Source organism: Arachis duranensis, chromosome 8, assembly GCF_000817695.3.
Source record: "Arachis duranensis cultivar V14167 chromosome 8, aradu.V14167.gnm2.J7QH, whole genome shotgun sequence".
In the NCBI taxonomy this organism is placed as follows: domain Eukaryota; kingdom Viridiplantae; phylum Streptophyta; class Magnoliopsida; order Fabales; family Fabaceae; genus Arachis; species Arachis duranensis.
In genome coordinates this window covers 6683926-6709856 of record NC_029779.3, presented here as the reverse complement: position 1 = coordinate 6709856, position 25931 = coordinate 6683926, and the positions used below count along the sequence as shown (strand labels likewise).

General features: G+C 34.1%; 2 protein-coding genes across 3 annotated transcripts in view; one reads left to right on the top strand and one right to left on the bottom strand.

Moving 5' to 3' along the window:
- Positions 1–18292: 18292 nt before the first annotated feature.
- Positions 18293–23405, bottom strand: LOC107460376 (uncharacterized). Of its 2 annotated transcripts, XM_016078730.3 has the most exons (6): positions 22980–23405; positions 22178–22478; positions 21341–21499; positions 20879–21174; positions 19453–19573; positions 18293–18741 (listed from the first exon to the last, which is right to left on the bottom strand). In XM_016078730.3, exons 1-6 carry the CDS (start codon positions 23175–23177, stop codon positions 18737–18739), a joined length of 1080 nt encoding a protein of 359 aa, XP_015934216.1. In that variant the 5' UTR covers positions 23178–23405; the 3' UTR covers positions 18293–18736. The 2 variants fall into 2 exon arrangements, with proteins under 2 accessions (XP_015934216.1, XP_015934215.1); XM_016078729.3 differs by lacking the exon at positions 18293–18741 and having other exon boundaries at positions 19186–19573; positions 22980–23403.
- A 254-nt stretch (positions 23406–23659) lies between these two features.
- Positions 23660–25931, top strand: part of LOC107460374 (metal-nicotianamine transporter YSL3) — a gene marked incomplete in the record, with an annotated part of 4177 nt that continues 1905 nt past the window's right edge. The window contains 5 exon segments of the mRNA XM_016078726.3: positions 23660–24422; positions 24741–25133; positions 25233–25405; positions 25482–25579; positions 25702–25836. Coding sequence (XP_015934212.1) covers positions 24752–25133; positions 25233–25405; positions 25482–25579; positions 25702–25836 — 788 coding nt within the window.

The following is a 25931-nucleotide window of genomic DNA, read 5'->3' as shown; positions in this document are numbered from 1 at the left end:
AAAGAGGTATGAAAAAAGAAAAAGAAAGCACACTTTCACATATATCTCGATCACTATTTGAAAGCTTTAAGTTGAGACCCTTTTGTGCAGGAAAAAAATTATAAAACCATTTAAAATTTCTTATTTTCCTAATGCTTCTTTTAATTGGCCTTGCTGATCAACTATATATATGACCCTCCTAAAGGAACCTTAAGAGTAGATTATCGATTTCAGAGAAAAGATCCTTGTACCTCGACAAGCGAGATTAACCACCGTTCTTGACAGGTGCATAGCAACTCATCAATATCAATATATAAATAGTATATAATAAATCTCAGTGATCACTACTCATATGGCACAAGTCCATTAATACTCATCTCATCAATCTCAATAACCATAATAATTCGTTATCAATTTCCAAACTCATCATCAATTCTCAATATATTATCATATCAACACTCCGTCAATCCACTCAAGTCATTCCATCCACAGAACTTCCCAAGCCTAAGTCTCTGTCTTCTAAAATCATATACAAAATATCTAAGTTAAGTTACCAATCCCATCCTCACTAATCTTAAAGCCTAATCACAAGTTAAAAGTCTTAAGTAGAGATTAGAGAAGTTTAGAAAGGTTGAGAAACTATTAAAATATTAAAAAAAAATAAGTATTCAGCAAAACAGGGGTCATGTGTAACTCCCTTACTATCAAAATGTCACGGTTTCGGGTGCGCCACTCTTATGGTGGGGGTATTATGATGACTTTATTATGTTAAATAATAAGGTATGAGCCTTTACGCGTAAATCTATCGATGGCTTTACTAAAAGCTTAAACTTTTTCAACAAGAACAAACAACACATATTCACATACTTAATATTAATAATACATTATAGTATTACATACAAAAGCAATTACAAAACCTACTCTTCTGAATAAAACTCTAACTAACAAGGAAAGGGGAAAATAAATTCTAACAACTCAACTCGTAAATATAATCTTCTATGCTCCTATAGCTCTGCACTAAACCTTCGCACCTGTAGCTAAAAGGGGTGAAAATAGGGGATAAGAATTAGGAAGTTCTTAGCAGGGTCACCATAGCCAACAACAACGAGCAATAGAATACATTTAGACTTAACAAATCAAGAACATAGAAATCAAACAATCATATAGGACACCCACAATTACAGAAAACACATTCACAAACAAATATGTGCAAACAAATATGATGCATGTCTGTCATATGGTAATGAGCTTATTTGTCGGTTATATAGCCAGACCCGATAAGTCTGGTAGCTAATCTGATCACTATCTTTCTGTTGTGTATTAATACCATTAGAGGAAATACGTGTCCTATCACCATTAGAGGAATTATGTGTCATGTCACTATTAGAGGGAATAGGTGTCCTATCACCCTCACAACCAGAGAAAAAACAAAAAAACATACGTATCATCAATCATCCTCAACCATGTCTCATTTATCATATTCATTAAATTTCATAATAAAACTCAGTTTTCTTCATTCTTCTTCCTCATCCCTTTTCCGGAGTAAATGGACAATGCCACTGCATCTTACTTGGTAATTCAAATCTTAAATATCCTCTTTGTGACATTCTCCAAAATCCTTCAAAACCATTTCACTTAAAATCAATTCTTCTTTCAAAAGATAAAAGAATAATTATTTATTAGTTAAATCCCTCGGTAGACCTTTAGACTTTTAGAGGAACGACAACCAATCTCATTTCAAAACCAAATCATTTAAACTAAAAAATAATTCATTCTTTTCTTAAATAAATCAAAATCAAATAAAACAATTCTTCAATCCAAATTAACCAAAATAAAACTTCTCAAAATTCTTTTAAAAATTTTGGCAGCACCTCTCCCAAAACTCAGACCTTGCCACCCTTCTCGGTCCCATCCAAACTATTTCTAATAGCAAAATCATTTACAAAATCGAACCAATCCTAATATTAAATCTCTTTCAAAATCAAACCAACTCAAAATCCAACTGCTTTTAAAATCAAATCATTTTCTTTAATAATTCAAAATCAATTTATATAATTCTTAAAACTTTTGAAAATTTATTTTAACCCTCAAACTTTTTAGAAATTACACTTTAATCACTAAATTTCTAAAAATTCTATTTTAACTCATAAACTTTCTTTTATTTAGCTTCCAGTCCCAAAACTCTTTCTTAATTATATTTTGACCACAAAATAGTCAAAACATGAGGGTTTTGTATTTTTCAAAGAACCAAATCAAACTCATCAAAAGTTAATCAAAATTACTTGATATTTAACTAGTTTTTCATCGATTTCGGTAACTGATTTTTCACAGTTTTTAATTTAATCTCGTAGCCATCAAATCTCATCAAATTTATCTCGAAATACCACATCACAACATCTCCAAAATAATCAAAACACCCCAGCTGACTGTTCATACATAGTCGAACTAAAATCTCAAGTAAACAATATAATTCAACAAAAATTCAACATAAACTTAATCAAACTCAAACAATAATCAATCAAACCAATATTCACTTATAAAATTATCAAACCTTACCTCCGTACAGAAATTATAACAACCGAAGCTTCAAGAAAGGTTTTTGAATGAGAAATTGAAGAAGAAAACGTCAAAATCGGCTATTCCACCTCCGAGGCTCCCTCGGCCAAATTTTGCATGGAGGGACAGCAGCTCCACCATAATTTTTTCTCGAACAAAGGTGACGTCAATGTGAAGAGGAAGAAGATACAAACACTTTGATCGAATTAGAATTTTTATTGGAGTTACGGATCTCAAGAAGTCGAAGCTTGAAGGTCACGGTTCTATGGAGGTATTCATTTTCTCTCTCATGGTCTTTCTCTCTTGTTTTCCTTATGGTTTCGGTGGTTCATGAGAGAAGATAGGATTAGTTAATTAATGATGGTGGTGTGGTGGCAAGGAGGGCTTGGGTGTCACATTCTTAAGCTGTTGAGTGAGCGATTCAAATTATAAATATCTTAAACAGATACTTATGAAAGATGGATATATTAAAACACAAGTAATAATATATTTAGGGATAAAATATGTTTGAGTTACTAATATAAATAAAATTAGTAATATAATTATAAAAGATATACGATGAAACATTAGCAAAGCTAAGTTCAGCGAATAGTACCGATATTTACTCATATCGGTGGATATCGAACTTGATAATAATACTATTAACTAAACTCTATCTTTAAATTAAAAATATCAACTATTCTACATATAATTTTTATTACTTATAAATTACTAGAATTATAGTTTTAATTATATAAAATATTTTATCATAACAAATATATACACTTTACAATAATTTTGCCTTCGAAAATTGATACAATAAAATAACAAAATCTACAAAAAAGAAACTAGATTCATGAGAAAAATATAAGTAACGTCAAGGATGAATACTAAAAAAGATTCAAGTGAACAGATAGGATCACAATTAGGCAAAGATATACATGAACAATAAGGTGTAATTGAAAGAAGTAATCAAATCACATTTTAAGGAGAGAATCCGAAACAAAGAATTCCAATAAAAATAATGAAAGAAGAGATGACACTAAATCACATAGCATGAATAAAGAAATCTTTAAAACGCAACTTCTAACATTCCCAAATCTCGTGATTTGCATAACCTGTTATTTTTATTTCGTCTATGAAACTCCATTAGTGTTTCCGTATACACAAATCATCAGTATTAAGTTGGCCAGACCTAATACCATGAGAGATGTAATGGTCGACTAACAGCATTAATCAGTAGACAATTATGCATTTGAAACTCAAACTCTTGTCATTAAGACAAGTCCTACTGCATGACAGACACTCACAATATGCAGTAAATCATAGTCAGTTCATTTCCAAGGCTCTAACAGGAAAGAACTGCTCTGATACTATAATGTAACACCCTTACTATTAGAATGTCACGCTTCCGGGTGGGCCACTCTGATGGCGGGGGTATTAAGACAACTTTCATATGTTAAATAATAAGGTATAAGCCTTTACTCGTAAATCTATTGATGATTTTACTAAAAACTTAAACTTTTCTAATAAGAACAATCAACACATATTCACATACTTAATATTAATAATACATTTTAGTATTACATACAAAAGCAATTACAAAACCTACGCCTCTGAATAAAACTCTAACTAACAAGGCGAGAGAAAAATAAATTCTAACAACTCATCTTGTAAACATAATATTCTGTGCTCCTGTAACTCCACACTAAACCTTTGCACCTGTAGTTGAAAGGGGTGAAAATAGGAGGTAAGAACTGAAGAGTTCTTAGTAGGGTCGGGGTGTATAGTTATGTTCATTTTATTATCATAACCAACAAAAACGAGCAATAGAATACATTTAGACTTAACAAATAAAGAACATAGATATCAAACAATCATATAGCACACTCACAATCACAGAAAACACATTCATAAACAAATATGTGCAAACAAGTATGCTGCATGTCAGTCCTATGGCTAATGAGCTCATTTATCAGTTATATAGTCAAACCTGACATGTCCGATAGCTAGTCCAGATACTATCTCTCTGTTGTGCGTTAATACCATTAGAGAAAATATGTGCTTTGTCATCATTAGAGGGATTACGTACCCTGTCAAAAATCTTAGCACCTTGGCTGACCGTTAGAGGGAATAGGTACATTGTCACCCTTACAACCAGAGAAAAAACACAGACATACTTGTCATCAATCATCTTCAACCATGTCTCATTTATCATATTCATTCAATTTCATAATTAAACTTAGTTTCCTTCATTCTTCTTCCTCATCCCTTTCCCGGAGGAAACGAATAACGCCACTACATCTTACCTAATAATTCAAATCTTAAATCTCCTCTTTGTGATATTCTCCAAAAACCTTCAAAACCATTTCACTTGAAACCAATTCTTCTTTCCAAACTCAACTATTCTTTCAAAAGATAAAAGAATAATCGTTTATTAATTAAATCCCTCGACAAGACCTCTAGACTTTTAGGGGAGCGACAACCAATTTCATTTCAAAACCAAATCATTTAAACTCAAACATAATTAATTCTTTTCATAAATAAATTAAAAACAAATAAAACAAATCTTCAATCCAAATTAACCAAAGTAAAACTTCTCAAAATTCTTCTAAAAATTTTGGCAGCACTTTTTCTAAAACTTGGACTACGCCACCCTTCTCAGGTCCCATCCAAAGCATTTCCAACATCAAAATCATTTACAAAATCGAACCAATCCTAATATTAAATCTCTTTCAAAATCAAACCAACTCAAAATTCAATCGCTGCCAAAATCAAATTATTTTCTTTAATTATTTAAAATTAACTGATATAATTTTTAAAGCTTTTGAAACTTTATTTTGACCCCCAAATATTTTAGAAATTACACTTTAATCACTAAACTTCTAAAAAATTCTATTTTAACTCATAAACTTTCTTTTATTTAACTTCCAGCCCTAAAACTCTTTCTTAATTATGTTTTGGCCACAAAATAGTCAAAATATGAGGGTTTTATTTTTTTCAAAGAATCAAATCAAACTCATCTAAAGTTCATTAAAATTACTTGATTTTTAACTAATTTTTCAACAGTTTCGGTAACTAATTTTTCACAACTTTTAATTTAATCTCACGGCCATCAAACCTCGTCAAATTTATCTTAAAATACTACAACACAACAGCCCCAAAATAATTAAAACACCCAAGCTAACTGTTCATACATAACCGAACTAAAATCTCAAGCAAACAACAATAATTCAACATAAGCTTAATCAAACTCAAACAATAATCAATCAAACCAACATTCACTTATCAAATTCATATTTCATTATTATAAGAGGGTAAAGTCTACTTTTTGTCCTTGAAGTTTGACAAAAGTTTCAAAAATACCCTTAAGTTTTGTTTTGTTTTAATTTTGTCTTAAAAGTTTTTTATTTGCATCAAATATACCCCTGATGGCTAATTTTTTTAAAAATTTAAGACCAATTCAACAACAATTTCATAAGAATAACCCTCAATACAATCAAATCAAACATAATTTTATGCATTATTATTGGATTGGTCTTAAATTTTTGAAAATTTAGCCGTCGAGGGTATATTTGATGCAAATTAAAAACTTTTGAGACAAAATTGAAACAAAATAAAACTTAAGGGTATTTTTGAAACTTTTGTCAAACTTTAGGGACAAAAAATATACTTTACCCTTTATGAAATTATCAAATCCTACATCCGTATAGAAATCACAACAACCAAAGTTTCAAGAAAGGTTTCTGAACAAGAAATTGAAGAAGAAAACGTCAAAATCGGCTACTCCACTTCTGGAGCTTCCTCGGCCAAACTTTGCTTGGAGGGACAGTAGCTCTACCATCAATTTTTTCCAAACAAAAGTGGCGGCAACATGAAGAGGAGGAAGATACGAATACTTTGATCAAATTAGATTTTTTATTGGAGTTACGAATCTCAAGAAATCGAAGTTTGAAGGTAACGATTCCATGGAGGTATTCATTTTCTCTTTCACGGCTTTTCTATGGTTTCGGTCAGTGGCGGATCCAGAAATTTTATAAGAGGGGGGCCAAATTAAATACAAAATAAATTAAAATAATATAATAAAAAATCAACAAAATATAATTTATAGTATATAGGTCAAAATTAATAATTATATTATATAGAAATTAACATTCAACTACATACTTTAGGATTTTAATATTTTTAAATTTGTTATGTGATATTTCATATAACTAAAATATCAATTTATCATTTGAAATAAATTTTGAAGCATTTTCTTTTTCAATATATACAATCATATAATCTGCTAAAAATTCATCTTTTATCTTATTTTAAAATCTTATTTTAATAATTTTTATCGTGTAAAAAATCTATTTAATTATTACTATTGCCATAGAAAGAGTCAAAATAAAAAAATTTTTTATAGTTGTTACTTTTTACATTAATACAAATCTATATTTTTAATAACTTTTTAATTATTTATATATTTATACGTTTTTATTTTTTTAACCTATTTGTTAATTGCAAAAAAATATATTATAATACACATTATAATTTATACATATTAAGTTTTTAACATGTAAATAAATTTTTTTAGTGTGTTAATATACTAAAATATATTTAATCTATAATATATATTAATTATATAATAATAATAAACTAATAATTTTTTTTAATGGGGTTTTAGTGGTTTACGAGAGAAGATAGGATTAGTTAATTAATGATGGTGGTGTAGTGGTAAGGGAGGGTGTCACTTTTTTAAGCTGATGAGTTAGTGATTTAAATTATAAATATTTTAAAATAGATAATTATGAAAGCTAGATATATTAAAACACAAGTAATAATATATTTAGCGATAAATATATATAAGTTATTAATATAAATGACATTAGTAATATAATGATAAAAGATATACGATAAAACATTAGCAAAGCTAAGTTCACCAAAAAGTACCAATATTTACTCATATCGGCGGATATCAAACTCGATAATAATATTATTAACTAAACTCTATTTTTAAATTAAAAATATCAATTACTAAAATTAAAATATACATATAATTTTTATTACTTATAAATACTGGAATTATAGTTTTAATTATGTAAAATCATTCATCATAGCAATATATATAAGAATATGAATTTAATTGAATTCAAATAGTTCTAAAGTTAATTTAATTATTTTTAATAAAATAATTTCTAAAAATAAGGAATTCTAATTAATAAAATAAATTATAGCTTATTTATATTTATATTTTTAAAAATGTGGGTCATTACATCATACGTACGCATGCCCATCTCGCGTATGCATGGGTGTTAAATTGCCCAAGTCGCGTATGTGAGCTACATCTGCGTACGTGGATACTTGAAACAGAAAGGGGATGATGTGTTGCGTGTTACAAGTCGTGTACGCATGCCTGTAAAAATGACATTCTCGCGTAAGCATGCCAGTGGCACATATGCAAAAGTACCTGGCAGCAGTCAATCCTCGTGTCGAGTGCACTATCTGCGTACACATGCCAGGAAAACCTTTGAAAAATTTTAAAAGTTGCGAAATTCAAATTTTTGTACCGAACTTCAAATGCGTATAACTTTTTTGTTTTAAAACATTTTGCATCCATTCTTCAAACATCTTAAAGCTCTCGGACCCAACTTTCATTTAAATCAAGTTTCATCAAAATTGAGGATCCGAGCACAAGTTATGACTCGTTAAAGTTGGTTAAAAATAAAGTTTTGCCAAAACTTAAAAAGTTTCCTAATTTTCCAAACTACAATTCAAACCAAATCAACAATACTCCAAAATCATCATCAAAACACTGCTACACACTACAATTCACTCTCCAAATATACTTTAAGTATTTTCACACCTATTTCAATCAATATTTCCATCTCTTCCATTCATAGTTCAACAAAACCAATCATTTTCAAACCAAGAATACAATCTCAAAAAAATTTACATAATTTTAACTCATTATAAGCATTCATTCATTACATATCGTCACCAATCTTTATCGACATCCATTTTCATCAATATTCATCAACATTAATAATCATCAATATTCATCATCAATTCAATAATTATCAACAAATATCAACAATTCAATCCTATCCTAAGATCCACTAGCCTAAGTTTTACGAAACATTACATATTACCTACAGAAAACTAAAACTATACCTTGGCCAAATCCCAACACGAACAAAACACCTAAAAATGATTCCAAACAAACTTCCAAATCCAAGCAAGTCTTCCAATTCAATCCCAATGCTTCAAGTAGCCAAATCAACTCCAAAAATCACAATATGTCAAGCTATACACATGCAATTTACCACAATTAATATCTAGGGCTCACAAATACACCAAGCCATAAAAGTTTTGAAGTTATTTACCTTATCCAATGTATTGGGGTCAAAATCCAACAATAATTCAATGCTAGATCATCCCTAAACAACCAAAATCAAAGAATCTACTCAATAATTAAAACCAAAACGCAAAATTTGTTAGGGCAGAGAAAAAAGCATGGAATTTGAGTTCTTACTAACTTTGTTTAGTTAGAAATGACAGGCTTGACAAGAGTTACGCGTGGCCACAAACGGCATGCGAATCGGAGTACCATAGCTCAAGTTATGAGCTTGAGAAGATGAAAGTGAATAGTAACATTCTTCTCTTCTCTCTTCACTCTCAATTCTTAGCTGCAAGTGTTTGGTGTTGTTACGAGACTGAATGGCTGCACTAATGGTCTTATATATGTTGGACTTAGGCCTAACTTGGGTTCGATCCAACTATTTAGTATTTTTAGTTCGTTTGACCCAATTGTGAGTTAAAACCTTTAGAATTAGTGTCCAGATTTCAATTTTAAATATTTTTATAAGTTTTTCTATAGTTTTATTTTCTTTCATGCAGTACCGGATAGACTTAAGTTGGTACTGTCGGCTAATCTACTAGTACGTATTTTTATGCAATTTTTCGTAGAAAATTATATTTTCCTACTCGGAAAAATCCATTGAATTCAAATCTCACCTTTAAATTTTCAAATTAAGATGTCTAAATTTTTGAACCTATTTCGAACAATTAAATTATTATTTTTATGTTAATTAATCGATTAAAAATCCCCAGTTCTTACAACATCCACATGCACCCATTCATACAGGTCTTCCTTAATCTCCACTACTTTTTCTTTCGATTTTTTTATAGCTAAAACAGAGTAAGCAAGAGCCAACAACAAATGAAAAAACTAACCTTCTGTAGCCATTTATTTTCCTTTTTTGGCTTGGTATGTCAAGAACCCCTTCCAACACATAAACAAACTGAAGAAGTTCGAAATACAAAATCCACTATCACACGATTCGTATTACAAATTAACCCTAGCCGTTAGATAAAGCAACTGTTCACTTCCCCAACAACACTTCAATGGCCATGATCACCGTGAGCCAATATCCCACTACTATTTATTGCCGAGAGAAAAAAAGCGTGCCATTGTGTTTCCCAAAAATAATAATAAAGACACATTAGTAATTAATAAAACCGTTACAAGCTTGACTACTGTGGAAATCGGCACCATATTGAGCTTGGCGGCTCGGATACAAGTAAAAAAGATATAACGTTGAAAATTCAGATAAAAGCTCAACTTGCTACCAACACCAGCAAGTCAAGCTTGGGGGCCGTGATCCGTATTCAAATAACTCAGAGTCGATGGTGTTATACCTCGGAACTACTAGGTCAAAGTCGGTGTAACCAATCTAAAGAAAAAGATCCGCGATACACCTCTATACTGGCCGCATGAATCTCAGAATCACAACGGATGGACACTTGATGCACTTTCGAGATAAATACCAACATAGACAACCTATGAAGGATGTGACGAAAACACATGACTAAACAAAGCCTTCTCATATGAAGTTTGATAATTCTAAGATAATAAATTGACTTCAGCGTCGGAGTTCTTTTTGCAGGTTCTCCACGCTGCTCGGACAAGAGTGGAACATGTGGTGCAGCACAAAAGAAAAGGACGTCACTGGTGTTCTTCCCATTCTGGACGCACTACACCTCGGAGTCCAGTTCCAGACCAGAACGGGATTAAGTATTAAATAAGTCGAAGGGAAAATAGAGTCGTAGAAATGATAAGAAAAAAAGGCAAGTAACACATAAAAATATTGGTGCATAATGGAAAGGAATTAGCTTAAATGTGGAGACTGTTGTCTAACCCCCACGATATAGTAAAAACGTAGGTAGGTGGCCTTGGAGAACAAGTAATACAAAGAACGTGGTAAAGTAACTGTCAAAAGAAGGGTCTTAACTCAGGATTTTCTCTATAAATAGAACCAAAAGATTTTAAAAGAACTTCAATCTTTCAACATTATACGACACACTACATCTTTACAAAATTTTAAATCACACGACGAATATAGAGTGCAAATAAGTTAAGCCTCAAAGTGGTCCATGAAGTTGCACCCGAGTCTCAAAGTAGTCCTTGAACTTAAAAGTTACTCATATTCATCCCCGAAGTTACACTCCGGGACTCAGACTCATCCTTCTGGCACATTCCGTCCATCTGGTGCAGCTAAAAAGCTGAGTTTGCCTCTTTCGTAACATGTTGGCAAAATAGAAACAACATTGCTATTGTGCCAAAATGACATGAAACGATGTTGTTTCATGCTCAAAACCTCCCTCCCCTCAATATTACACTAACGTATTGTCTCCCCTATCTCAAAACACAACACAAACACAACACAAATAGAGGTCTCTTCCTCTCTGCTACACTCATCAATGGCGTTTGTGCGATTGCAGTAACCACACCGAATTTCATTGAAAACCTAGGTTCTAGAGCATCGGTTTTGTCATCTGCATCATACAAAGAGTTGTGAAAGCTGGTTTCTTTGAAACAGGTAAGCGAAAAAAGAAAAAAATATGTGGTAAAGCTCTGTTTTTTTATATTATTGTTAATTTAATATTTACAATAGTTGAGTTCGTTTTCTTCGAGTGTAATGTGTGAGTATGAATGCTTTTGTTTTGTGCTCTTTGCTAGGATTTGATCAGAACTAGGTTTCTTAGTGGTTAGGCCAATAAAATTATAGACTGACTAGGTTTCTTGTGTTTTGTTAATATGGAAACTTGTTCTTTATGTGTTAGGATTTATTGCATTTAGTTGTGGAGATTCCAATTTGTTAATGTGGTTGAGGACAATGAGTCTGATCAATCAAATTTTTTTTTAAATTATAGATGGGTGATTCTTTGATTACCATCATATTTCACCATGGAGGGTCATTTATCACAAAGGTTGATGGAAGTATGTCTTACAATGGTGGAGAGATTTCTGAGTTGCCGGGCGTTGATATAGACACATTGGATATATTTTTTGTCTGAGACTATCACACGAATATTGGGTATGACAAGGTTACTCAAACTTGGTAGCTGGTGCCTAATAGGCCTTTGCAAACTGGTTTAAGAGCCGTAACAGATGAAAAGGAGCTCATGGAGATGTGTTACCTTGCTCAGGAGAACAAGGGAGTTATTCATATGTACTACGAATATCGAGTCTCTGAACCTCTGTATAGTGAGAAAGCAGAACCAGTGGCATCTAAAGGCAAGGAGCTGATGGTGATACAAAATATTTTTCTCACCCAAACCCCACCACCAATGTCACGACCGAACCAATTCCCACCACAACACCATGTACTCCGACTTCTGAACCAAAAAAGACTACTGATACAACAAAACAAATGATCCCACCACCTATTTCAAATTCTACTGGTAACCCAAACTTACTAGAAAAAATACACCCCCAACCCACTGCAACTCTTAGATCTAAACCCAATCCACCAACCAAAACAATGGCCCAACCCAGTAAAACTAAGCCCAACATCCCATAAAAAAAAAATGACCCAACCCACTGTAATTCCTAAACCATGGTCCAAAGTGAAAGAAACCAAGAAGTCTGCTGTACCAAAAAGAGGCTCTAAGAATGTAAAAATAGCAGCACCATATGGAAGGAGGCCACTAACAAGGGCTGCTGCTACTAGAAATATTGCAAGAACAATTGGTAATTGGAAAATAGCCCCAAACAATCTTTGTGGCTTTGTCTAGCTCAGATGAATCCTCAGATAGCCATGATAGTGATGATAGTGCAGAGGATGAACCATATCGGCCTGGTGGTGATGAGGTGTCTAGTGAGGAAGACATGCTTGTGGATAGATCAGTAGCAAAGACTAATGTAAAACTGAAAACTAGGACAGATAAGAAACTTACAAAACAAAAGAAGGCTGTTATGATTGAGGATGATGGTCCTGTGTGTGCAGACTCGGATTCTGAGGATGATGAAATTTTTTTGGACCAATTCCTATGTTTGGATCATCAATGGCTCCTTATCATGATGTCCAAGATGAATCTTATAATGACTCTGATAGTGGAGACTCATGGCACTTAGACGAAATAAAGACTCCTCCAAACTCTGAGGATGAGTTAGAGAAAGTTGATTCAGATGAAGTCTTCCCTGCATTCAGAAAAGGAGGGAGGTTTGGAGAGCTTCAGCTTGAGATTGGAATGACATTCACTACAAAGATGGAGTTCAAAGAGGCTGTGCGTGAATATTGTATACAGGAAGATAGGAGGATTTGGTTTAAGAAGAACGATAATGTGAGGATGAGAGTTGTGTATAAGGATGAGAGCTGTGGCTGGCTTGTGTATGCTTCTAATAATACTGAAAATAATTGCTGGCAGATCAAGGCGTTCATGGATGACCACACCTGTGCAAGAGAGACCAAAAATAGACTAGCTAATAGGAAGTGGCTAGCCTGCAAATTGGTGAAGAAGCTAAGAAAATATCTTAATTGAAGACACTCAGAGGCTGCACAATATTTTAAGACAAAATATAATTTGGATCTAAACAAGTCTTCACTGACCAGGGCCTTAGGAGATGCTAGAGCTATTGTGTCTGGTGATGCTGCTGCCCAATATGGTATGGTGAGGGATTATGGGCTGACACTGTTGAAAATTAATCCAGGCTCCACTGTCACAGTTGATGTTATACCTTAGCCCAACCCTGATGATGATCCAATCTTTGAGAAGATGTACATTTGTTTAGATGCATGTAAAAAATGACTTCTTGTTGGTTGCAAACCCCTTATAGGCTTGGATGTAGTTTTCCTAAAGATCCGACATGGTGGTCAAATCCTGTCTGCTATTGGTCAAGATTTAAACAACCATATATATGTAATTTCCTATGCAATTGTCCTTGTTGAGAACATTGAGAACTGGAGGTGGTTCTTGAAATTACTTCATCAAGGCTTGGGGGATTATAAGCAAAACAAGCTGTGTTTTATATTAGATATGCAGAAGGTATGCAATCTTTGTTGTCTTTATTAATTGTCACTTATCATTGGTGTGTGATTAGTCTATTGTTTCCTTTATTAGTTGTTACTTATCTATTGTTTCCTTTATAAGTGAGAAACTATTCATTACATGGTTCTTGAACATGCTGTTTATATACTGGACTGCAGTTTATACATGCTGCACAATGTCCTATTTATATGTAAGAGTTCTAATTCGATTAGTTTTAATTATTGCCAAGGGATCACCCTGATGTCACTTATAAAAGTTTAGGGACTATTTTAGTGCTCGATAACAAGTGTTTGACAACTATTTTTTTACTTAACTAGGGTCTTATCCATGCAATTAAGGAGGTTTTTCCGGATGTCCATCACATATTCTATGTTTGGCATTTATGGAAGAACTTCAATAAGCAATGGAAGGATCTCCAGCTTAGAGGGCTACTATGAGATTGTGCAAGGTGTACTAGCCAAAATGGATTCTTTGAAATTATCAAAAAGATTGAGAGGATTAATAAGGATGCTTGGGAGTATTTGAACAAGTGGCCTAGAGACTCTTGGAGCCAGGCATTCTTCAGTAATGCACCTAAAATAAACAATATCTGTAACAATGCCTATGAAGTCTTCAACTCCAAGATCAAAGAAGCTAGAGCCAAGCCTATTATCACACTCTTGGAAGAAGTCAGGATGTATGCAATGAGGTCCATAGTTAGGAACAAGGTCAAGCTTAATTCAAACATTGGAATTCTACCTCCTATACAGCGCAGCAGGTTAGAAAAGATAAGGAATGAATAAAAAAGTGGGGTCTCGGTATGGTCTGATGACACAAACTATGAGAAATTTAAAGTTTATGGCTGGCCAACCAACATGGTTATGGACTTGAAAAAGAGGCTCTACACATGTGATTTCTGACAATTGAGTGATAATATTTTTTTAAATGTTTATTGTTATGGCTTAATGTAGTTGTCTTTATTGTTGTGTTAATGCTGTTTAGTGATGCCATGTGTGCATGCTTGTGCTGCATTGGCAAGGGCTGGTAAGAGACCAGAGGAGTTTTGTCATAAGTGGTTGACCATGGAAGCATATAATAACACATGCCTTTCATATCAATCCAATTCCAGGTCAAGCACTATGGGAAACGTCAATATATAACAGACCACAAGCACAAAAATTTAGAAATAAGCCAGATCCACTTAAGAAAAAAGAAGAAGAAAGGATGCAGATGAGGAGACAAGTGGGAGTAAGAAGCAGAGGACCAAGATGAAAAGAATTTATAAAAAAGGTCGATGTTGTTATTGTGGTGAAGCAGGACACACCAAAAGAAACTGTGCAAAGCAAACTGCTGATGAAGAGGCTGCTGCAGCTGCAGAGGCTGCCATTGCATAACCCACTGCTGCTAATGGTGGTGAAGGTCAGGCCAACTCTGCTGCCTCTGTCCCACAAGCCCCGACTGAAATTCATCTTGAACTCAGTCAACTACCCTTGTCAGAAACTGATGACTCTCAACAGGTTCACAAAATTAGATGACATTGAATTTATTAAATACATATCCTTACATAGTTTACTAACTATTTTACATGTTTTCGCTGATAGGTTTTACCCTCACTGGTTAGGCCACCAAAACTTCCTCCAAAAAAAGTTGTCCAAACAAGAAAAAACAACTTCAGGAAGCAGCAATCCATCAGTAACCACCCCACCTGCTGCTACCCCACCAGCAAGCAGTTAACCAGCAAGGAATCACCCACCTAATCCTATGCAAGGTGCAACACAGGAGACTGCTACAAGACTTGCAAACTTCATGAAGTTTGTGCCCAACCCTGGATTCAAGGTACCCCAGGCACAAAAAATGAAGACTAAGATGATTATGTTTAGAGACACATGGTGTCTTTGTGTATCTATCTTGATAAAGTTATTTACTATGTATGCTTTCTTAAACAATGTCCTAGTGTTGGGGATTTTAGTGTTGGAAACTTATGAGGTCAATATGTTAACAACTTTGATATACTTGGTGACTATTGTTCTGGCTGTATATTGCCTTTTTTGGATGAAACATTATGAATATGAATCATGACTTTCTTGAATTGAGTTGTGTCATATTTTTTGTTATATTTTGTCTCTGATACAGAATTAAGAGTAATTCAAACCCTGTCCATTTTCATTTCATCACAAACCAGAAATTAGGATCCTAGAATTAGTGGTGCAGGAACAGAAGTATGCATATAATCAAACACTTTATTTTGTATTTCTTTCAAACAAAAAGACAGGTACAAATACAGGAACAACATATGCATATAACAAGCATGTCACTTCTTTTTTGCTAGATATAATTGACCCTGTTGCCTATCCAACTTTAATAGAACAACACCTACTATAATCAGCAGCATAAACACAAACACCAAAATCCTCCCATTTTTAGAACCCTAACTTCAGTCTCTAGTCTTCCAAGTTTCCAAGCAATCTTCATCTTCCATTCTTCATTATCAATTGAAGGACTTGTACTACCATCACATGCTATCACATCTTCTTCCAGAATTTTATCTACCCACAAAAACAATTCACACCATCTCTTATCTACAGTCTGCACCCAAGAAAGTGAATCAGCAAATTTTATATCCAGAAATACAACAAACAACAACAATAATCACTTACATTGTAGTTTGGGCAACCGAGGAACGGTCTCCCTGAATTAGAATCCGTCCCTGACCACTGCAGCACTGGTCTCGACCCGCACCCACACTATTCTAGCAAACGCAATTCTCTGTTTCTATTTATTCTCCTCATAATACTTCCAAATGATCATGTGTTGTTCGAACTCCCATCTGCGTTGCTCACGCTAGCCATAACCATCTGCCTTTGAAGACGGAGAAGATAAGAGAAGAGAACCGAAGAGAATAGAAGAGAGTGAGCACTGTGGAGATGGTTCTTCAAAATTGGGGATTAGGATTTCTAACTTGAATTGAGGGACTAAATTGAATCAGAACAGTTTACTTTACCACGTTAGCTAGCCGTTTCTTTGCCAACGTATCATGAAAGAGGCCAACTCAGCTTTCTGATTGCACCAGATAGACAGAATGTGTCGGAAGGGCAAGTCTGAGTCCCGGAGTGTAACTTCAGAGATAAATATGGGTAACTTTTAAGTTTATGGACTACTATGAGGCTCGAGTGCAACTTCAGGGACCACTTTGAGACTTAACTCAGTGCAAATACATATAAATATTAGGAGTCAATTTTAATTTTTATTATTGTCTTTACTGTTTTTTTATTTTTTCTTTGTCAAGTTTGTTATAGCTTTCCTTTCAAGCATTTTAGTTTTTGTCTTCTACTTTGTAATAAGTGTTTGACATTTATCTTTCTCATTATTACTAATGCAAAGCTCTAATTACTTTTTCATTAGTTGCAAAGTTACCATCTGAATTAAAATTGAGAAATTCTAAGTCAAGTCCACTTTTTTTTATAGGAGTCGTATCGACTTTTCAAATTGATATTATTGATACAAAATTGAATCAATATCTGTGTGGAGATTGAACCAAAATCAAGCTTGAATCAATATTTCCATACTTATTCAAATAAAATAAATAGCGATGGAAAAAAGAATAAATAGTATAAATAATTAAATAAAAGGATAGTTCAATTAAAATGGACATGAATTTCTAGAAATATATTATGGCAACTATTAAGAAGAGACATCTTATTTTTTCTAGTTTCCCATGGTATTTTTTAATTCGGTAAACCAATGACTAATCTGTCGTAAACGGATTAGTAAACTAACCACTAGACCAACTCAATTTGGTTCAAGAAGAGACATATCTAAATCTAAAATATTGTACTTAAAACTGACTTTTGTCCGAGGCGATTGATTAAATCTTGACTGTGAATATAACGAGATATATCATACATGGTTCGACAATTTTCTTTTAAAGAAATTGTAACTGCAAAAGAAATTCTCTTATAATGGACATAATTGAGTTGAGTATGACAAGATACACTACGAATCTTTAGGGACAGTTCCTTCTTGCTGATCTTTCGAGGCTTAAAGATCTGAGGGGCCAGCATCGTAAATTTAATAGTTATGACTTACTATTAAATGATTGTGGTCAGTGCCCAGCGGCTACAAACATTGCCATGTTCGTCAAACAATTAAGCCTTGTCATGCCACTGACAGCAACACCATATTTCGCTTCTAAGTAAAGAAGTTTGCTAAATTCCCCAACCAAAAAGAAATGATGGATTAATTGTAAAGAAACCCTTCTAAGAGATTATTAGTCTTTAATTTTCTTACTTAATAAATTTCTTTACTTTGAAAGTACAAAATTTGAATTATTATCTCCATTTCTAAGGCTTCGATCATGACGGGGATATTTCTGAAACCAAGCGCTAATCATAAAAGGAAACACCGTTCCTTCTTGTATTGTCTTCAACCTTTCCTTTACTTTAAAAAATAAAAAATAAAAAAATAAAAAACAGAAGAGAAAAGCTTCCATGTTCACTTTTTTACACTTTTTTAACCCTCTAACCTTAAATTAAAAAAGTGGTTTAGTAATTATGGAACCACGAGGGAGGAGCATCAACCAAGCCACACATAGTACAGCCCTCACTAGTGGTCCTGTTTCCACTGTATAAATATGTTCGAGAGAAAAGATAAAGTACAGACTTGTGGTCCTAAACCATATATAAATATATAATCAATGAATGAGATTGGGAAGAGCTTTCAACCTTTTTCTACGGGTTTGAGTTAATCATCATCTTATGTGGGTGGACCAGAAAGACAACAAAAACACAAGGATTATTACTGACCCACAATGCTTAAAAGTAATAACCATGCCGAACACATTTCAATGCCAGTTTATTTCCCCCGAGGGTCTCAATCATTGATGGTTGTTGGCAACTTGCTTACAGCATCCTCTTGATGAATCTTAAGCTTATTCTGTTGAAGTTGTTGCTCATGTCAGTGTTGGATCTAACTCTATTAATCAGAAGTTTAATCATATATAATACAGCAATGCAGGTTAACATGCGGGTTATCTTAGTAGCAGCAAGATTAATATGAGTTATTTTTTTTTTTTGGTTGAAAACCTGGATCTTTAGTCCACTAAAGTCTAAAGTCTAAACTGTTCAGGCCTGAAGAAAATATTTAATTTTGCCCCCATTATGTATCAGAATTAGTACTATACGAGTTGTAGAATGTGGATGTATCATCTATCTTAAATAAATAAAAATGAGCTAAACCTGTTACTATTTTGTCATTTCAATGCATCATACTATTAACAATATCCAAATTTATTTGCGTAGCAGGTATAGTAATCATCATCCATAGTTACCCATACATATAATTTAAAAAGTGCTGCAACAAAAATACGTGCAACATATATAGAGCAAAATGCAAAAGCCAACCACGGATTTCTATAATATAATCAATATATAGTAATAATAAAGTTACTCTAGAACTACTATAAGTCTATAACTAGGAAGTAGTAGTTGTTAGCCTGTTACAATCTGGAATGGGCAACATAAGTAATAGCAGAATAATGCTCTAAACAAAGTCAAACATTTTACGGATCCTGAGCATGGAGGTTAATCATGTGAGAAACCACAAGCTTAGAAATTTCATTGATTGCAGCTTGAAGTTGATAATCACCTGACTCACTTGGTGTCCATCTTGATGATGACAACCCACTGTATGCACTTGCAGCAGCCTTCGTCTTCTGGGAAGTGTCAAGGACCTTCTCCAAATCCAACTGCGACAAAGGCCTAGGCACCTGAAAGGTTAAAAATAGATCAAGCTCAGTGAATGTCAACATCTCCAGCACTTCATATATGATAACGCCACCAACTCCCTTACTCCATCCATAAGTTACAAAACAACAGAAGGCACGGGCAGCTTCTGTTTCAAACTTTCAATACTGTATAATCTAAAAGCCTTTGAAAATAAAGGGCAATTTGGATAAACAACTTAATTAAAATCTTCTAGAAAGGAAGCTTAAAACATAAGGACTTATATTAAAAGTAACTTATAAATAAGTTATTTTGTGTTTGACTTTTTAGTCCCAGAAGTGCTTATTTTGAAAAGGGAGTGATAGACAGCTTTTTGTTATAGGAAAAGTTACTCTTTTTAACTTCTTCATAGGCACTTCAAATAACTTTTCGAAAAGTCATAAGTTAATTTTGAAAACTGTACCAAACATTAATACTATGACTTTTCATAGTTTAAAAGTTAAAAAAAAAAATTCTGGACTTTCGCACTAAGGGCACATGTTAGTTAAACCCTTCCTAGAAAGTAACTATAGAAGTCATATTGTAACACCAAGTCACAAACTGATCTACCACATTCTGTAGTTGCTTCCTTTTTTACCAGTGCAGTTCAAGCATGCAAATAATATAACTATTGGAACACACAATAATGGGTAAAGTACTGTTTTGGTCCCCAACGTTTAGGGTGAATATTATTTTGGTCCCTAAAGTTTTAATCGTTCTATTTTTATCTCAAGACGTTTAAAATGACATCAATGTTATCCCATGGTCAAATTCCTCACTAACACTTGACGAAATTGATGTACTATTAATAATGCTTTTGTTAAAGCTACATTTGCTCAACCCCCCTCTCCTACCTTCAACTTCTCAACAAGCCCGAACCCCATTCTCCTACTCTCTTCTTCCTCCTCCTCAAACCCCTCTTGGAGAATTAATAATTAATAGTGTAAAAGGGAGTAGGAGAATGGGATTTGGGTTTGTTGAAAGGGTGAAGGTGGGATAGGGAATTGAACAAACGTAGCTTTAACAAAAGCATTATTAATAGTACATCAATTTCGTTAAGGGTTAGTGAGAGATTTGACGATGGAATAACATTAATGCCATTTTAAACATTTTGGGCTAAAAAAGGACGATTAAAATCTTAGGGACCAAAATAGGATTTACCCCAAAAAGAAAATCGATTTGTCCCTTAGTTAACATAAGCGAACTGATATCCATATGGATTCCAGTCAAGTGAGCTGTGGATATCCACCATAGAGAAATGGAAAGATTGAGGTGGAAGACAAAGTACAAGAGATAAAAATTGTACTTACGGAAGAACGTTTTCCCTTCTTCTCTTCATCTAGTAGTTCTCGAATAGGAAGATAGGCAGCCTTCTTGCAAAGGTCAAACAGATCTGACCCAGTATAACCGTCACATAAGCTAGCTATATAATCAAAGTCTATGCCTTCGTCAACCCTCTCTCCCCTTAAGATAACCTTCAATATTGCAGCTCTCTCCCTCTGGTCTGGAATTCCAATTTCAAAAGCTTGAGGAAGGCGTCGAAGTATTGCTTCATCAAGTTCAGAAGGACGATTGGTAGCTGCAAGGACCATAACTCGAGCATTATCTACACACACAGAGAGGAATGCAGAAGTCATCAGAAATTACTCAAATATAAATAACTTGAAAAGACTAAATAAACCTCCATCAAAATTGCTATTATCATATTTACAACTTATTTTGAATATCTTAGCATAAAAGGAATATTATGTCATAATGATTACAGAACTTACGATCTGTGGTAAATCCATCCCATAGAGCCATAAACTCAGTTTTCATGTTTAATAAAGCCTCATGATCCGATGTACGACGTTGACCCAAAAAACTGTCAACCTCATCAATGAATATGATGGCAGGCTGGAGCTTATTAGCAAGGGTAAATACAGCAGTCACTGCAAAAGAATAGCAGAATATTATCATTAACATTAAATTAGAAATAAACAAATAAAAAAATTTAAAACACAAAAACCAAACATCAAATGAAGAACATTAGGACATAAGTCAGAAGTAAGAACATTAAAAATCAAAGGCAGGCTTGAAAACTAAGATAACTTATCACAAATGCATTATCATTATTATTCAAAAATAATCAATAAGCTCAGCAGATTACATTGAAATATCATCTTACAACTTATCTGTAAAACTTCACCCATAAAAATAACTAATAACTAAGATAACTTGTGTTGAATTTGTCATAGAAATTTTGTCATATATAAATAGTATTTCATATAAGTTTTTCTATCTGAATGGTAGTAACTACTCGCATAATTCACTAAAACAACAGAACGTGTATAACAATAAGTACAACACAGGAAGACAAGCCAATTTTCAATAGACATAAAACAATAGTCAATGATACACTACTGTATTATCTTCACAGTTGAACTTTTATGTGTGACCCATAAGAGCATAAGAGTTTTAATTTATTGAACAGAAAGCCGAAGTCGACAATAACTCTGCATGGACATTCAAATACTCAATCAGGAAATAACAGTGTCTGTCATGATAACTATAGTTTTGATGTTTCATAGTATAATGTAGGATTATTCATGAAGATATGTTGCACTTACCAAGCTTTTGGGCATCACCAAACCACTTGCTCATCAGGTTTGATATCCTCACATTAATAAAAACAGCTCCTGACTCCTTAGCAATTGCTTTCGCAAGCATGGTTTTCCCAGTTCCTGGAGGACCATACAACAGGACGCCCTTTTGAGGTCCAAGAAGCTTACCATAAGAAAACAAGTCCGGTCTTTTCAGAGGCAGTATAACAAGCTCAAACAGAGCTTGCTTGATTGTTTCCAATCCCCCAATAGAGTCAAACTCCACATCGATGTGATCAGGATTTATAACGTCACCTGCTATAACATCCTGCAAACAATTAAGGGCACAAATTAAAAAAAGAAATACAATCCTATGTTTAAATTAACGAAAAATCATACTAATCTGTCTTGAGATTTCGGTGAAATTCCACCAAACTTCTTTAGGCTTGGGTAGATTTGCATAATAAAACACTCCGTAGTTTGTAAACGATAACATTGAAAACATTAAACTCTGCACAAATAGAAGGGAGTCACAATGGATTCCACCAAACCTCAGGCAGATAAGTATAGTTTGCCCTTAAAAAATAATTTCTTCATCAAAGAGGATTCCAAGTATAATCAAACCATAATTAAGACTTAAACTAACAGGTCTTAAACTAACAATTCAAAATTCAATACTTAAACTAACAATTCAAAATTCAAACCAATTCTATGTATTTGGAGCAGTAGCAACATCGTAACTTAGAAACTAAAGGGCATAAAACCAATCCTAACAAATTCCAAAGTAAACTGAAGAAACAAACAAACAAACAGAGGAAAAGAGAGTAACCTCGTAAGGGTTGGTCTGGACAAGGGGTCGACCAAGACGCTTGGCAATCTCTTTCTTGTGTTCGAGGACCTTTTTGGAAGCCTCCCGGGTTGGGTCAAGTTGTCGTAATCCAACGAAGAGAACCAGGCAACTCATAGCAGCGCTGGCCGCGTACAATAGCAAGTCTTGCAGGAACTTCGTATCTGATGAACCTCCCATTTTTTTCCAACCCCTTAAATTTCACCTCACTCAAAAAATCTTAACTTTTGTATGGCGATTTTTTTTTTTTGACGATATGGATAACAAGCATTCACAATCAAAACCCTTTCTTCTTCTTCTTCTTCTTCTTCTTCTTCTTCTCTATATCTATCGCGCTCGCTCGAAGAGGGTCGGTCTGTAAGGCGAAAAGAATCCCAACGTGCTTGCTTGAGGTTGAGGATGACGAAAGGGGGCCACACTTTTGGGCCTTGTTTCCTCGGTCCGAGTTTCTTCTGGGCATCGCTCACCTATTGACTCCAGCCCAATTAAATTAGTCGAGATTTCTGAGCCCATTTTTTTAACCGAAATTTTGTCTTGTCAACTTGACGCTCATACAACGAAAAAAAACATTGACCTTCATTTTCCCATGAACATGGCTCGTTGACCTATCATAACGTACAGCGTATAAGAGTGGTATATTCCCAGTCCCCCACATTTCTTATTCTTACTCTTACCGCATGCTTTGGCCACACGCCACTCTCTCCAGTCTCCACCACCACCACCACTACTAAACAACACATAACAGAAATGGAAAAACACGCACTGATTTCTTAAGCTTTTAAGCCAAGCCAGCAACAACAAAAACATGTTTAAGTTAGTGAAGCTAGGAACATAGCAACTACCCCAATTTTACAGGCTCTTATTTCCTCCAACTCGTCCCATCTATGAGTCAACGCCAACCATTTTCATTTTCCCATTAATCATTCCAATAAAATTCCACAGCCGAACACATAGCTCGCGCGCACAAAAAAAAAATAAAAACTTTACTTCCAAAGTGGGTAGTTGTGTAGTACAAAAAATATTCTTACAAATCGCCTTTTTAGAAATTGGTTTGTAGTACCACACAGCTGCGTTGTACTACATGCAGAGAGGGATATTGATGAAGGTTCATCTGTATTCATATATAAATAGCGCACTTTGCCGCTTATTTTCACCTATGCTATTGCCTTCTACATACTGGTCTTTTTATCATCAATACTAATTGGTGCGTCTACGTTCTGTTCTGAGTTTCACTGATTTGAAAGCTGCAAAACTCTGGAGTGTGGTTTTTTCTATCTCAGACTTTGTTGTTTTAGGTGGGCAATATTATTGTCCTTCTTCATCTTTTTCTGATCCTGATCGTGGAGAATTGAAAGCTTTGGTCTTTGTCTGAAAGATTCCATTTTTGTTTTTGGGTGTAGTTGAAGAGGAAAGAAGAATTAAGAGGTAATCTATCTGTTGGGGGTTTCTTTTCTCACCAGTCATTACGTTGAAATAAAATATCTGATTTTTTCCCCGTTCTAGTATCAGATTCTAATACCATTTTGTCCTTTTGGTCTCTGGACCAGATATCTTATTAGAATTTTAATTTATTCTTCATTTAAATATTAGTATATTTCCTTTCCTCAATTATAAATACGGCATTGTTTGTTCTCTTTGCTTAATAAGTATAACAATCAAGTGTATCAGCAATGAGTTTTAATAACAATCATTGAATATTATGCTTCCTAATTTTCTTTTTGGTGATGCTTGATTCACTCACAGGTGAGGATTTGATGAATCCAATGGAAATCAATAGTATAAACAGTGAAGATCTCAAAGAAATTGAGAATTGCAACAGAGAGGACCCTGAACAGCCGCAGATTGAGGGTGAGGAGCTGAACGGGATAGCTACATGGGGAAAGCACATCACTGTCCGGGGACTAATAGCTAGCTTACTGATTGGAATCATTTACAGTGTGATAGTGATGAAGCTGGGCCTTACAACTGGACTAGTACCTAATCTCAATGTCTCGGCTGCACTTCTTGGCTTTGTGTTCATTAGGACTTGGACTAAGCTCCTTTCCAAAGCCAATATTATTTCAACACCTTTCACTCGGCAGGAGAATACCGTAATCCAGACTTGTGCAGTGGCTTGCTACAGCATCGCCATAGCAGGTTGGTTTTCTCAAGCTGTTGAATTGTGTTTGTGTAAATTATACTAGGAGTGCTTTGCATATTTGGTTTATTGAATTGAACTCTATTGTTTGGTTGTAGGTGGTTTTGGTTCTTATCTATTGGGACTGAATAGGAGGACATATGAGCAAGCAGGCATTGATACAGAAGGGAATACACCTAACAGCATCAAGGAACCTGGAATCGGCTGGATGACGGCCTTTCTCTTCGTTACCAGTTTTGTAGGGCTATTGGCGCTGGTCCCCATAAGAAAGGTATTGAATTGAATCTCAATTGTACAAGAATTTTTACTTGAATGGTGTTGCTGATGAAACTTTTGTTCTTTAACAGATAATGATAATAGACTACAAATTGACTTATCCCAGTGGAACAGCTACTGCAGTTCTTATTAATGGATTCCATACTCCTAAAGGAGACGCCATGGCCAAGTACAAATCTGTTTTGTTTTTTTTTTTTTTTTTTTTTTTGTTGATTTCTGGCTTATCTTATTTTGTCCAACAAAGTAAATATTTATGTATGAAAGGTAAAACTAACTCAACTGCTTTTGCAGGAAGCAGGTTCACGGTTTCATGAAATACTTCTCATTCAGTTTCCTTTGGGGATTCTTTCAATGGTTTTATACGGGTGGAGATCAGTGTGGGTTTGTTCAGTTTCCAACTTTTGGATTGAAAGCTTGGAAAAACTCGTGTGTCTCTTCATCTAAATATCTTCCATTTAGTAAAAGCATTGAGTACTTGTTCATTGTCATTGATTAAATCACTTTGAATTTTGAAGATTTTA

Coding starts and splice junctions, on each gene's coding strand:
- LOC107460376 (XM_016078729.3), bottom strand. CDS start 23,177: ATGGGAGGTTCATCAGATACGAAGTTCCTGCAAGACTTGCTATTGTAC. Junction 22,479..22,979: donor TCCAGACCAACCCTTACGAG/GTTACTCTCTTT, acceptor AATTGTTTGCAG/GATGTTATAGCAGGTGACGT. Junction 21,500..22,177: donor TGGTGATGCCCAAAAGCTTG/GTAAGTGCAACA, acceptor ATTCTTTTGCAG/TGACTGCTGTATTTACCCTT.